Consider the following 15381-nt stretch of genomic DNA (forward strand, 5'->3'; position numbering starts at 1 on the left):
TAGCCTTTTATTGCTCAGGCTTCCTTGTGCTTTGGGTGTCTGCTACCTTTGTTGCTTTTTTAACTGTGCAGTTCTAACTGTTATTTCCTTTACCATATTTTATTGGATTATCTCACTACAAATTCATACCATTTTGTCAGTTATTGAAGGGTGAGGCATTGGCCACCAGAGGTCAGCCTAACTATCTTGATTAGCTCTGTGGAGGTGAGGTTTAATAATAAGTCTTTGTTCAGTATTTTTTAACATTATAATCTGAAAACTTTTTTAAAAAAGATACTGGATTACAAAAATGTCAGTCTTTGGAATGGTAGAAGATAGTTGCAAACCGTATATCTCATATCAAAAATGTACAAGAACTCATACAGTTCAATAGCAAATTAATAATAATAACCTAATTAAAAATGAGCAAAGGACCTGAATAGATAAATTTTCCAAAGAACACATGCAAATGGCCAACCAGTATATGAAAAGGTGATCAACATCATGAATCATCAGGGAAATGCAAATGAAAACCACAGTCAAGTATCACTTCACATCTGTCAGAATGACTATTAAAAAATCTAAAGATAACAAGTGTTGATGAGGATGTACAGAAAAAGGGACATTGATACATATTGGTGGGCAACAATATGGAAGTTCCTCAAAAAGTAAAAATAGAACTGTCATGTGGTCCAGGAATCCCCCTTCTTGGTATATATTCAAAGGAAATAAAATTACTATCTCAAAGATGTATCTGCACTCCCATGTTTATTGCAGCATTATTCACAGTAGCCAAGATGTGGAAATAAGTGTCCATCAATGAGTGAATGGATAAAGAAGATGTAACATTTATATACAGACATGATTCAATCTTTAAAAAGAAGGAAATTCTACAATTTACAGCAACATAGATCAACCTGGAGGACATTCTGCCATATGAAATAAACCAAACACAGAAAGACAAATCCTGTGTGATCCTATTTACATGTGGAATCTCAAAAAGTTGAACTCACAATAATAGAATAGAAAGGGAGTTATCAGTGGCTAGCAGGTAAAGGAAATAGGAAGATGCCAAAGCATACAAACTTTCTGGAGGCCTAATGTACGTTGTGGTGATGATAGTTAATTATGTATACTTGAAATTTACTGAGAGTAGATCGTAAGTGTTCTCATCACATCACATGCAAAAAAAAAAAAAAACCTGTGAGGTGATGGATATGTTCATTAGCTTGATTGTGGTAATCATTTCACAGTGAATACACATCTCAAGATATCACATGTACATGTTAAATATATACAATTTGTCAATCATACCTCAATAAAACTGGCTTTATTTTTAAAAAGATGCTATGTTAAACTCAACTGCCTTTCACTTATCTATGTCTTGACTTTTAATGCTATTGGGGAAAAGCTAAGCCAAGCTAAGTCGCTTCAGTCGTGTCCGACTCTGTGTGACCCCATAGACAGTAGCCCACCAGGCTGCCCCGTCCCTGGGATTCTCCAGGCAAGAATACTGGAGTGGGTTGCCATTTCCTTCTCCAATGCATGAAAGTGAAAAGTGAAAGTGAAGTCGCTCAGTCGTGTCCGACTTTGCGACCCTATGGACTGCAGCCTACCAGGCTCCTCTGTCCATGGGATTTTCCAGGCAAGAGTACTGGAGTGGGGTGCCATTGCCTTCCCCGATTGGGGAAAAGAAATTGTAGCAATTAAACTAAGCAAACTAAAGAATTTGTATAGTAAGGCTATTTCTAAAATTACAGAAAAATCATTCTTTTAAGGTAAATTTTACATGGGAGTATATAGAGTGATTAATTCAGTTTTTGTTTTTTGTTCAGTTACTTTATCATCATATATATATATATATACATATATATACATATATATATATATATATATATATATATACATGTTGCTAAGTCTTGTCCAACTCTGCAAACCCATGGAGTGTAGCCTGCCTGGCTCTCTGTCCATGGGATTTCCCAGTAATTCAGTTTTGGTATGGAGTTATAATGTCTATAACTGCTTCTGCAATGGCTGAGAGAGTAAAGAATCTGCCTGCAATACAGGAGACCTGGGTTTGATCCCTGAGTTGGGAAGATCCCCTAGAGAAGGAAATGGCAACCCACTCCAGTGTTCTTGCCTGGAAAATCCCATGGACAGAGGAGCCTGGCAGGCTACAGTCCATGCGGTTGCAGAGAGTTGGACATGACTGAACAACTAACACACTATAGTGCCTGTGGAATGTAAGAAGTTAACAGGATGGGTTCACTCTAGAATTTACAGATGCCTTCAAAGAAACTTTGTCTTACTTCTGCTATAGTAGAAGGAGCCTCTTAAAGAATGCTTTGAACTAACACAATAACTAAAGTATAGTCAATTAATAGTCTTGCAGATGGAATCTGGTTGAATGAAAATAGTAAAACTATGAGGACAGAAGAATTAAAAGCTAAAACCTCCTATCAATAAAATACTTATAATACATTTATAATTTTCTTTTTTTTCAGATTGAAGTAGGTAATATTATAAACTTTAAAGGATTCTTAAAGATGAAGTTTCAGTTACAAGCAGTTCCCTTTGTATGGCTTTAGTAGTATCTTTGTTATCCTGTTTTTAAATATTATTTCATATGTCTATATATCTTTCTCATACATGTATATTAAAATTTTCATATTTTTGTCTCCCTAGAATAAAAGTAAAACATGCTGTGTAGTTAACTTATAACAGGCCTCTATCATTCTCTCATTAATTTTTATAAAAAACTTGCTAAGCCCCTAAAATGTGCCACTGCTGAGAACTAAATTAGATAAAAGAATGAGTAGAAGCCAGAGAAATATTCTTTTATTTTATTTGGCCATGCTGCACAGCATGTGGAGTCTTAGTTCCCAGAGCAGGGGTCTAACCTGTGTCCCCTGTATTGGGAGCATGGCATCTTTACCACTGAACCACCAGGAAGTCCCAGAGAAATGTTCTTTAGATGACATTACTGACACGAAGCCAGCCCTTTTCACCTCTATGTATTTGACTCTAAAGATGTTACAGACTTTCATTTTGAAAATCATTCTTACAGAATGGCATAAGTGGGATGTTGATACTTTGGTTTTGCTTGTTTCATTTGTTGTTGTTCAGTTGCTAAGTCATGGCCAACTCTGCAATTTAGACCTATGCTTTTAGTCCATCTGTGTTGCTATGTATACTTCTAATGTGCTTTCATCACGTGTTACCTATCCATTTCCTCTAGGGATGGAAACTTTGCTTCTAATTCTTTACCATCAAAGATGAAGCTTCAGAATACATGTTGGTTTTCCAGAGATTTTCTCTGTTATATAAACCCGAGAGTAGAATTGCTGGATCCTGAGATGTGCAGATAGTCTAGCTAAGTAGTGCTGCCAGTTTGCTCTTCAGAAAGGTTAGCCCAGTCTATAATCCCACCAATAGTGCTGGTTTCTAAAGGAATTCCTTTAGTCCTCTCACTAACACCTGGCATTATCCATCTTCCTAATGTTTACCAAAATAATAGAATAATGTGATATCTCTTTATTCACGTAGAGTTAATGGCCTGTAGATTTTTTCTTCTGTAAACTGGGTATTTTTGTCCTTTGCCCATTTCTCTATTGAGGTTGCTACCTTTGTTGTTGATTTGTAATTAACTTTTTTCTTGATGTCTTTACTTCAGTCCAAAAAGGATTAATTTTGACATGATTGAACTCATCATAGTTTGGTCTTGTGGTTAATGGGTTGTTTTTATTTAAGAAGTCCTCTGCTCCTAAATCACAAAGATATTCTCCTGCATTATTTTCTAGTGACTATATAGTCTTATACTTCTCACTTAGATCTTTAATCTATCATGAGTCCTCCTTTGTATATGGCATTATATAGGTAACTTTTATTTTTCTTCATATAATGAGCCAGATTTACCAATATTATGTGCTAGATAGATTCATTCCCCCTTGATTTATGTGCTAACTTTATATTACATTCTAAAATTTTATGTGGCTCAATTTCTGAGCTTTGCTCCATTGGACTATTTGTTCTTATACTCCACCAGAGAAGCCCTGTTCTTATACTAACTACCTTATTTTAATTTCTGTAGCTTCTCTAATATGTGTTAATATCCTGTAGGCCAAGAACCTCCTTTACTCTTCTGTTTAAATAGTTGGTTTAGCTATATATGGAATTTTATTCTTAACATATGAAGATTGTATGAATTAATTTGGAAAAAAGTTATCTTTATTCATTTTTTCCATTCAAGAGCATGGAATGTCTGTTTATTTTAAATTATCTGTGTCCTTGATTAGAATTTTAGTCTTCTTTGTAGAGGTCTTGCATATTGATTAGTTCTTAAATCCTTCATAGGTTTGGTCTGAGTTGTTTTTTTTTCTTTATTGTGGAAGTGTTGATGTAATATATTTTATGGTCCATATTGCTGGTATAGAAGTTAAGAGTGCCTGTGGTCAAATCCTATCGTTTAGTAGATAAAGGACCCTGGACAGGTCGCTTAAACCTCATGTATAAAATGGGGACAATAAAAGTACCTATCTTACATGATTGTTAGAATTTCAATGAGTAGTGTTTGTGCAATTCCTAGAATAGTATTTGGCAAATAGTAAGTGCTATATAAATAAGTTAATGAATATTCATAGGTTAATTTGTGAATTAGAAAAAAGATTCAAGAACCTTGTTGAGCTTTTTGGGTAGCTCTAATAGTTTATATTTTAGGTTTTTTTTTTAAATTTGGATGACCATATCATCTGTAAAATAGTAGTTTTATCTCTTTACAGTTCTCACCCTTTTAAAAAAAATAATAATAATGTTGACTAGGACTTTGGTACTTTGTTACACAGTATCAGTCATCAGGATCAGCCTTATGTAATTCATTTTTAAAGAGAATATATCTAAATTTCTCATTTAGGATAATATTTTCTGAAAGTTTTTGGTAGATAAGTTTTACCATGATGAGAAAATAGCTTTCTCTTCCAATTTGGTAAAAGTGTTTTGTTTTTTTAAGTCATAAATAGGTGTTGGTCAAAAACTAAGAAGAGTTAAATTTCCACAGTTGATAAGATTATCTGATTTTTTCTGTTTTATTACTATAGTGATTTATATTTATAAATTTATGAAACTGACATGTTCTTGCTTTCAAGCTCTACATGATTATGACATTCTTTTTTTCTTTATTACACTATTACATTTCGTTAGGTAGTATTTGAAATTTTTGCAAGTAAAATGAGCCTGTATCTTTCTTATATGCGTCATCTCTAGATTTAATTAATGTTTTATTATCCTCATGAAAGAAGCTAATCAGTCTTATGCTTTTTTGCTTTTTTCTGGAACAGTTAATATAAAATATGTATTAATTTTCTTGGAAGTTTAATGGAACTCTCTTATGAGAGTGGTGTTTTTAATAGGTGGTTATTACCTTTCCACTTTCTTTAATACTGGTCTGTTTTATTCAAGTTATCTATTTCTTCCTGTATGAATTTTAATATTTTATATTCTTCTAGAATTTAGCCAGTTTATCTAGGTTTTCACATGTTAGCATTTATTATGTTTTTACTTTGATTCTTTTTTGGAGTATTTTTAAATCTCTTTCTTGATAAGTCTCACCAGTTTTGTTTTTCTTATTCATATTTTCAGAAAACTGTTTTTCAGTTTTATCAATCTATTTTTCTGTTATATACTATTTAATTTCTGCCTTGATTATTTCTTTTCTGCTTATTTTGCTGTTGCTTTTTTCTGTTATCTTGAATGCCTAACTTGTAGGTATTTAAACTTCCTTATTTCCTCACAAGTGTATTCAAAGCTATGAATTTCTTCTAGGTACTGGTTCGGCCATGCCCCACAAATTTTGCCTTGTATGGTTATATAACCATTCAATCTTATATTTTGTATATTTTATGATATCCATTTTACTAATCCATGAGTTATTTAGTTTCGTAACCTATAATTATTTTTAACATCTACTTTTATTGCATTATGGTCAGAAAATTTAGTCTAAATGAAATTGACCCCTTGGAATCTAGTTATGCTTTATAACTTAATGCATGAAATATTTCTGTTTGTGTTCTATAGTTCCTAGGGCATATTAATATTTTTAACTGTTTCAGAATGCTTGTATCTCTGGTTATATTCCCCCCTCAGTTCTATTAGTCGTTACCTGAGAAACTTTAAGGACGTGCTTGTAGGTTCATAGACATTTATGATGAGTATATCACTTTTATTCTTTCACTTTTACCTGTATTATAACATCCATCTTTGGTCCTTATATTTTCTGGTTTGAAATCTTTTTTGTTGGGTATTAAGATTGCTATCTGAGCTTTATTCTGGTCCACAGTTACCTGATAACATCTTTTTTCATATTTTTAGTTTTGACCTTTTTGGGTCTTTTTGCTTTAAAGTATGTTACTGAATCTTATTTTGTTTTGTTAATTCATTTTGTGTGTCTGTCTTTTAATTGTGAATTTAAGCTGTTCATAGTCATTGTAATTCCTGCTATATTAAGATTTATGCCTGCCATGATCTGTAGAGTATAGTCATAGGACAACAACCTCTGGGTCCCAGCAAGAGTTCTAACATCTAGAAACTACAGTGAGGACAGGTCTCCTAAAACTAATGCCAAGAAGCACCTCTAAAGATAAAAAGGTACCTTTTACAGCTCCCTATTTGGAGTTTGGAGCATACGGGATCTGCTTTGGCAGATAATTAGCTGGTCTAGAACTGCATAATAAAAAACAAACTGGCCCAGGTATGTACCAACAAAGGATTAAAGTGGCCCCAGGCTCTCCTTCCCAATTTTGTCATGGTAGGAGCCAGTCCCAGTTGGAGAATCTGCCTAAGTTTATGTGCTGGAGATGGGAAAGCCAATAAGGCTTCTTGCTTAGCATCAGTGTGCTTGGATACTCTATGAAGTTAGATGGATAATAATGTTACCCAGTGCTTTCAAGCTTTAATATCATGTCTCCAGTCTTCTCATTCACAGGTTAAGGCTACCTTTGCAGATGGTCCAGCAACTAAGTCGCCAGTTTCCAAGGGCATTTGCACCATCTATGGAAAACATCGGATCATTGCACACCAGACAGATCCTTGGCAACTCATCCCACCGTCCCCCTGCACAAAAGTTACTGCACCAGCTGACAAAGAAGGCAACCACTGAGTTTCTTTTCATTACCAAATAGATACAATATCTCTGCCAACAAAAGAGGGTACACAAAGTGTCTCTTCATGAAATCTCAACCAGTTGAGACCATGCTAAGCAAATCAGCTTGTCTATACGATGACCTCTTCTTTTCTTCAGTAGCCAGTATTTGAAGGAGAGACTCTGACCTGTGCCACTGGTAAGTGACTAACTTTTACACACTGAAGTGGTGCTGAGAACTGAGCTGTCTTCTTTGTAAGTGAAGAATATACAACATAATCTTGAAGAACTATACAGTGTTGCAAGCCAGAGGCATACTATGTGTGTATGACAGACTGAGAAACAAGTGAATCTTACTGAAACAATTCTCATCTTTTGCTTTATTTGCCAGTGTTAGTGTTTTGCTGACTTAGATTGTTACCTTTTTCTGGTATCTTTTTTCCTATACTGTTAGTCTATTTTAATGGGTCCTAGAAATCCCTCTCCTGATCCCTTATCAGAATCAGAAAGTGAGGAAGAAGAAAACACTAACTACCTAAATGAGAGTTCTGGGGAAGAGTGGGATTCCTCTGAAGAAGAGGACCCTGTGGTGCCCAACCTAACACCTCTTGAGAGTCTTGCCTGGCAGGTTAAGTGCCTTTTAAAATATTCTACAACTTGGAAACCTTTAAATCCTAATTCCTGGTTATATCATGCTAAACTCCTGGATGCTAGCACACCAGTCCATATACTTCGAGAGATAGGTCTGAGACTCTCTCATTGCTCCCATTGTGTACCCAAACTGGAACCAATTCCTGAATGGCCTCCTCTGGCTTCTTGTGGAGTACCACCTTTTCAAAAGCCCCTTATAAGTCCCAGCCGGCTTTCTAGAGACCACGCCACTCTAAATGGAGCGCTGCAGTTTGCCACCAAACAGTTAAGCCGAACATTGAGCAGAGCCACCCCCATACCTGAATACCTAAAACAGATTCCTAATTCCTGTGTTTCTGGTTGTTGCTGTGGCTGGTTAACTAAAACAGTTAAGGAGACAACCCGCACCGAACCCATCAACACTACTTATTCCTACACTGACTTCCAAAAGGCAGTTAACAAACTCCTAACTGCATCACTGTGAAAAGCCCACCATTCAATCTCATCTCCTGTTCCCAGCTGAGAAATGAACACAGTTACACAGCCCACAGTTGAGAAACAAATGTCTTCTCAGCCAAACTATGCCCTGTCTTCAGAAGCCAAAGTACCATCAGGTACTAAGTACATACCCTAAGAGTCCTGTAACTCAACTACGGAAGATGTGCAGTGCAGGCATTCCCTTAGAAAGACCCTTGGATGAGATGAGAACTTCAATAAAGAATTAGTTAAAAGGGACCTTTTTATAAAAAAATTAGTTGACTATTCTCCACACTCAGTCCTCCCCACAACTTACTCTGCCTGTCTAATGGACTTAACTAGATACCTAATTATTAATAGGAAGGAAAAGTAGGCCACTATCCCATTTGTTACCCAACCTTCAGAATAGCCATTGTGGAAACTGGTAAGTTAGCTACTGCTAATAACACCTTTCTGAGCATACTTTTCTCTAATACTCATTTTCAGAGAGGTTCTTGAATTAAATTGAATAACTGGACAAAAGAAAATGGTAGGAATATGGATTTACCTCCCAGTGTTATATTGATAGTCCTACATAGGGCACCCTTTAGGGGTTCCTGTTTTGGGGGGAGGGAGTTCAGTACAGCAGCGCTTAGTCACTTAGTTGTGTCCGACTCTTTGCAACCCCATGGACCATAACCCGCCAATGTAGTAGTAGCCTACACTACTTCAGACATATTATGGGACCTGCAGTTACAGCATACACATTTTATAGGCTCCCACCAGGCTGTCTCTAGATAAACTGGCTTGCAAGATCATGTGTGTGTGTGTGCTCAGTCTTGTTTGACTCTGCAACCGCATGGACTGTAGCCTGCAACGTTCTTCTATCCATGGAATTTCCAGGCAAGAATACTGGAGTGGGTTGCCATTTCCTACTCCAGGGAATCTTTCTGACCCAGAGATTAACCTGCATCTCTTGTGTCTCCTGCATTGGCAGGTAGATTCTTTACCACTGCGTCATGTGAGAAACCTTGTAAGATCATACATGGAGTTTAAACAGACACTTGTTCTGTAGGGAATATACTTCCTGCATCCTGGCATCTAGACTTTAGTTGGTAGCAAATAAAACACATTCCAAAAGACCAATGGGAAAGAATTAAAAGCATTTATGCTAGTGGATGAAAGTATTTTATCTATATGTTTCTTGGAGCAGTATTCATGCACTTTCCACATCTATTGCAAACTTTTTAGGAACACTTCTAACTTTAAAGAACTTTACTGCAGAAAATCTCAGCCTAATACAATCTGAAGTGTTTCTGTGTCTAACTTTAGATTTTTTTCTGGTTGAATAGAAAGCATATATACCCTTGCAAATGAGTCTTGCTGTGTCAAAACATAGAAATCAACATACATAAAATGTATGAGGCCAGTAAGTCTTTTCATACACCTACAATAAAGAAGAAATCTGTTTGTGATCCTGGTTGGCTGGGCATCTAAAGGGAATCAGAAAATAGATTGTTAAAGATATATATATATATCCTTCCTTATTTTAGTTTTGCTTTTTCCTGTTCTCCATTATTAAGTGCTGTATACAATGTGGCATCAAAAAATGGAAGCATTAATGGAATCACAAATTCTATAAATGTATAGCAACTTTGAGAAAGAATGTTACTAACCTAATTAGAAATTTCTACTGAGCCTTAGTTGTTTCATCTTAAGGAAAAGGAGGGAATTATAGTGGGTAGAAAAAAAAAATTTGTTAATGGAAAATTACTGAACATATAATGTTAGTGTAACTGAATGTAACAGTAACTGCTCCTATGTAGATGTTCTGTGAAATTGTTTTTTTTTTTAATGTTACAAAAACGTTTCCTTTTTTTCAAAGGGGGAGGTGGGAAGAAGTAGGGAGATCTGAAAATTAAAATATGTTGATGTTTATGTAACCATAATATGTTCCTTTTTCTGTGTGTGTGCATGCGTGTGTGTGTGCATGTGTAAAAGTGCCTTGTTCATGAACACATCTTTGCTGTTCATTCCAGAAGGAAGCCTTTTCCCAGCTTCCCAGCTGAATAAAGCAATAGCTTTGTCCATGCTGAACAGAGTATGGTTATTTGTTCCTAACAAAATGAAATGGATTCTTCTTTGCTTAAGGCATATTCAGCATTCACTAAGTGCTAAATAGAGTCCATAGAGATACAGTGGATCTCATAGGAGGTGACTTGGCTGCCCTAGGAAAGAAACATAATTGAAGAAAGTGTTAGGTATTCAGTCCAAACCTAGGTTTGAACCCATTTGTTTGTATATATTAAGTAGTTTCAGGTTGCACAAAAGGATAGGTACCCGAATAAGCCTTAAGACTTTACTTCTTTTTGTGTGTCATGAGTGTGGGGCTAGGGGTCAATTTACTACTTTCACACTCTCTTTCTCCATGGGCCTTGGTTAAATTCAGTCACCATAATTAGAATTAAGAAGGATGAGTTTATTCTCTATCGAAATATTTATCAAAGAGGTAGGAAAAGGGATTTCTAAACCAACAGACATCAGTGTTATTTAAAGGTATTATTCTTTCTTGGTGCAAATAGTCTCTTTTTGTTGAAGCAGTCCAGAAAACTTGAGCCCAGAAGACCATAACCATGTTTTTTTAAGCCAGTCAGCTTCCTAACTGAAGGAAGAAATCTAGACATGGCAGGAAGAGGGTAGATGTTAGGTCACCTTTAGGGAATTATCTTGTTGGGACTCCTATCACAACTATCCATCTAAAATTTTTTCTCTATGATGAAAATAATGTTTTGATACTAGAGTAGATTCCTAAAGCAATTAGGACTTTAGTTCTAGTCACTTGGCTTGTTTGCTACTGATAACATAAATTCTCTTACATGTCTAACAAATGCTTTTCTTCTTTTGGCTCCATTGTTAGAGAACTCAGCATCTTTTGCAGCAGCCCATTAGTTTTAAATAGAGATATAGTTGTTCATCTAATAACATTATGGAGTGCCTACTATAATTCAAGATACTCACTGGGAGTACAAAATTAAGATATATAAGAAGTTAGTTTCAAAATGTATTGAACCAATGTGAATTACCCCAAGGCTTTTGGCTATTAGTGCTTATTTACTGTGAGCTAGGGTCAGGCTCACAGTAAATAAGCTTACTCCTTACACTGGCCAGTAATTATTTGAAAATGGGACAGCCATCCAAGCACAGTGGAAATTCACATGGAGAGCACACCGTAACAACTAAACCCCACAAGAGGTAGTCAGATAAGGGAATACATAAATAGGTATCTTACACACAGATTTAAATTGTAGATACTAAATTCACAAGGCAGTGGCACACAAAAATCAAGACCTGAAGTGTTTTACTCATATGACTGAGGTATATATAAAGGCCCAGAAAGTCTGGACTTTGCTCAGACTTCATGAGACAAATTTGTACAGGCCGCTGCCTTAATATAAGTCTACAAATGAGCAGTATCCATTGTACTGAGGGAAATCGAAGGAGCTACACTAACTGACACCAACCACCAGGTATTGTGTCTACTTGGCTGTTATCAAAGGAAAGTATGGTGTATCTTTGCCAGTTTTGAAACAAGTTTAGTTAATGGCTACATGTTTGAGTCTGATCCTTGTATACAGTCTTCTAATCTGTTTCTATTGGTGGCAGCAGTGGGATTATGTACTATAAAATTTTTGGAAATGAGACTAAGGAAGGAATATCACAGTGATGTGATCTTCCCAGCTCTTCTTGGCTGTAAGAGCTATGACAAGCCCTGAATTTTCAATAAGGTATGGAAAAGGAAGACTTGATTTAAAAATAATAGTAGAGTTTCCTGGTAATCTGGTGGTTAGAATTTGGCGCTTTCACTGATGTGACCCAAGTTCAATCCCTGGAGAACTGAGATCCCACAAGCTTCAGGGTGTAGTAGCCAAGATAAAAAATAATAATGATAATTTAAAATAACAGTGTAGCAGACAGACAGTACTAGATTTGCTGCTTCTAAACTATGGAGTCAGTTTAAAATGTTAACCTCCCCAGTGAAGACCCACTCTCGGATGGACTAGAAATAAACGTTTCCTTTTAAATGTCAATTCTGAACGTAATCACTTTTTTCCAGCCCACACGTGACATGAAATAATCCATTTAGTTACAAGAGAATTTTGTTATTCTAAAATATTCAAAAATGAACTTTTGTGGCATAGTATAAAAATCCTCCCTTTCTACTCACATCTTCACTAAAGTAAAAACCCCTTAATATTATGCATAAATACAAAAGTGACACCTTACCCTATCTCATCAACCGTGTTCGGGGCTTTGGTTGAATTATAACAGGGTTATAGCAACGAGCATCAGAACAGAGGCAGAAGGGCGTTGATAAAACCAGTCCTCTACCTTCTCTAAAACCTAAAGACTGGCTTTTGCCTTTTTTGTTTCCTACATGTTGAGCATAGACCACTGTGAGGAACCTCTCCCCACATCACCTGCAGCTTCTGCCTGTGGTTGATCATTGCTTACTTCTCATCGACACCAGCTTATAAACCTGGAAGTGACCTTCAACAGGCAGGCAATATTTACCAAATTCATAACTTTATGATTTTGAATGTTAATAAAATGTTTATTTTCTTCTTTTTTAATCCTATAGCACCCATTGAAATGACACTATCGAAAGGTACTTTGAGATAATTTCCAGAGATGAGAAATCTGAAGATGAGAAAAATTAAGTGACTTGTCCAATTCCGTATAAAATATTTAAATATGTAATAATGCACTTAAAACACAGTGTGTATAAAATTGCACAATAAACAATTCAAACTCTCAAAAAAAAATGTTAACAACAGCTTAATGTTGGACCATAAAGCAGTAAGTTGTCTGGAATTCAGGAAGTTTATTTGGGAAAAAATATATGCACCTGAAACATGATACGAAAATTCTTGAAAATATTTGGAAAGTTATGCTCTGTTTCCTAGAGTAGGACATAACCAGTATTCATCAAGGAGATAGGATCCCAGTCAGCCTAACAAGATTGTTAACTGAGTTCCTAGTATACACAGAAAGTAAGCTGGTGTGGTATCAAAGTAGGTATCAACAGAAACCAGATGACACCTTAAAATGAGTTGCAGCTTATAAATCAAAGAGCTGATAACATTTTAGTTAGGGGGAAGTTATTATATTTGGGTTAACTACTAAACCCATGTTTCATGCTACTTTTCCACCATGGTGTCAGCTTATAAGAAGACCTGACATTCCAGTATATCAGTTAATGTTTTGCTATGTAGCATCTAGGCAGTGGTCTGGTTGGGGGAACTTCATTTGGGAGATACACAAATAATTGAAACAGTCCATGAGTATGGCCATCTTCCATCAGAAAAGACCCTTGATTGGCTTTGTGATGATAACCTGAGGAACCAGACTGGCTTGATAGAAGGCAGAGCTCTAGTGACACAATTAAGGGGCTAACCATGCTACCTAGATAATCCGACTTCCTATAGTAATTGAAAGCATTAATTTTTGTCACAGCCAAGGCAGTCTATATTGCAAAGTGGGTATGTATGGAGTTGCCCATGGCTACCAGCTTGGTAGTAATGTAGATTTTTAAAATATTGTTTGCCCACATCAGGTCTTAGTTGCTGCATTCAGGATCTTTAGTGTGTCATGTGGGATCTTTCCTTGTGGCGTGCAGGCTCAGTAATTACAGTGCACAGGCTTAGTTTCTCCGTGGCATGTGGGATCTTCCCCCACCAGGGGTTGAACCTTCGTCCCCTGCATTGCAAGGCAGATTCTTAACCACTGGACCAGCAGGGAAGTCCCAGTAATGTAGATTTTTCCTGGTGGCTTGAACAGCTTTGGTCCAGATCCCCAGTTTCCTTCTTTATATCCAGCTTTTCTGTGGTGGTCATTTTCTACTTATGATATATTCTTTCTTTAAATATGTTGGATTGCCAATCGGCAAATAAAAATACAGGATTCCCAAATAAATTTGAATTTCAGAAAAAAGAAATAGAGGTCATACTTACTTTAGAAAAAAAATTAGTTATCTGAAATTCACATTTATGTGGCATCCCATATTTGATCTGGCAACCTTATAAATGTGTTAGTAACACTGGTTAAATTTGGATTGTAGTCATGTATTTGTTCCCAGGAAACACACCGGCTCTTTCCATTATGTACTGGCTTTTTACCTGCTAATACTTGATACGGGAAGAGGGAGGCTAACACATAGTTGACCCAAAGTTTATTGTTAAAGAGATAAAAGAGGAAGCCTAATTGCAGATATGAGAGTTTTTAGTAGGAGACACGTTGTCTTTGGCTAAAATTCTCACATAGCCATTAAAACATTTCCAGATGTACAAAGTTTCAAAATAATGTATAGATAATTGGTAGTTTAGGGGTTGTCTGTTGTTTTTTGTTTGTGTGACTTTTAAACAGTTACTTTCTCATTCTCTTTACCGTGAAGGGAAAGATTAAGTGCACTACTTTTTTTTTTTTTTAATACTTGATAGGTAGCACAATTCTCACAGCCACTCTTCATCTCAGAAAAGGTCCACAATATGGAACACCTATCTTTTTCTTCCAGAACCCCCCAGAGTCAAGGATTTGGAGGCACTAGGTGCCCTGAAAGGTGAGGTTGAGGAGCAAAGTTGAAAACAAGGGGATTATTTGAAAGTCTATTTTTGTTCTCCCTTTGTAGCCAAGCAGCTTTCCCTTTTTCTAGCAGAAGGCTGGAGACTTATTCTCTGGAGAAATTAAACCAAACAGATTAGAGCTGGGACCTGGGGGGAGAATGGTGGTGGTAGTGAGGTACTACAGTGAAAACAGGATGACTGAGAGAAGATCAGTGTTCTGAACATTATAAGCCTTCAGTGGCCTTTCACCACCTTGCTACAAGATGTGGCAGCTGGGCTTACACCCAGCCCATCCCAGCCCTTCTGGAAAGATGAACAATTTTAGAAAACAGCTTGCCACTTGATTATTTGTTACAGTGAAACTCAGAGTTCACAACCCTGCTCATACATACATGACTTTCAGCCCCTTGAAATAATGCTAAGCTGATTGCCAAAAATCACTGTACATATGGAAATAACTTCAACAATGAAAGATGAAGACCAAAACAAAAGTGCCTGGAAAAAAAAAACGAAAGCAGAAAACATAAAGTTCCCAAAGATGCTATAATATTATCAGAAATATAG

The 15381-nt window shown here is 36.2% G+C and overlaps 2 protein-coding genes across 2 annotated transcripts in view; both read left to right on the forward strand.

Moving 5' to 3' along the window:
• FAM184B (family with sequence similarity 184 member B) overlaps positions 1-15381 on the forward strand; it is a 161803-nt gene that overhangs the window by 2280 nt on the left and 144142 nt on the right. The window lies entirely within an intron of this gene.
• DCAF16 (DDB1 and CUL4 associated factor 16) lies at positions 7499-10294 on the forward strand. Its single transcript, XM_081593576.1, has one exon. It carries the CDS (start codon positions 7575-7577, stop codon positions 8223-8225), a length of 651 nt encoding a protein of 216 aa, XP_081449702.1. The 5' UTR covers positions 7499-7574; the 3' UTR covers positions 8226-10294.

The sequence above is a fragment of the Giraffa tippelskirchi genome, chromosome 1, assembly GCF_054371585.1.
Source record: "Giraffa tippelskirchi isolate mGirTip1 chromosome 1, T2T-mGirTip1v1.2.pri, whole genome shotgun sequence".
NCBI lineage: Eukaryota > Metazoa > Chordata > Mammalia > Artiodactyla > Giraffidae > Giraffa > Giraffa tippelskirchi.

Excerpts from the sequence above, each read along its gene's own strand:
- DCAF16 (XM_081593576.1), top strand. The coding sequence starts at position 7,575 with ATGGGTCCTAGAAATCCCTCTCCTGATCCCTTATCAGAATCAGAAAGT.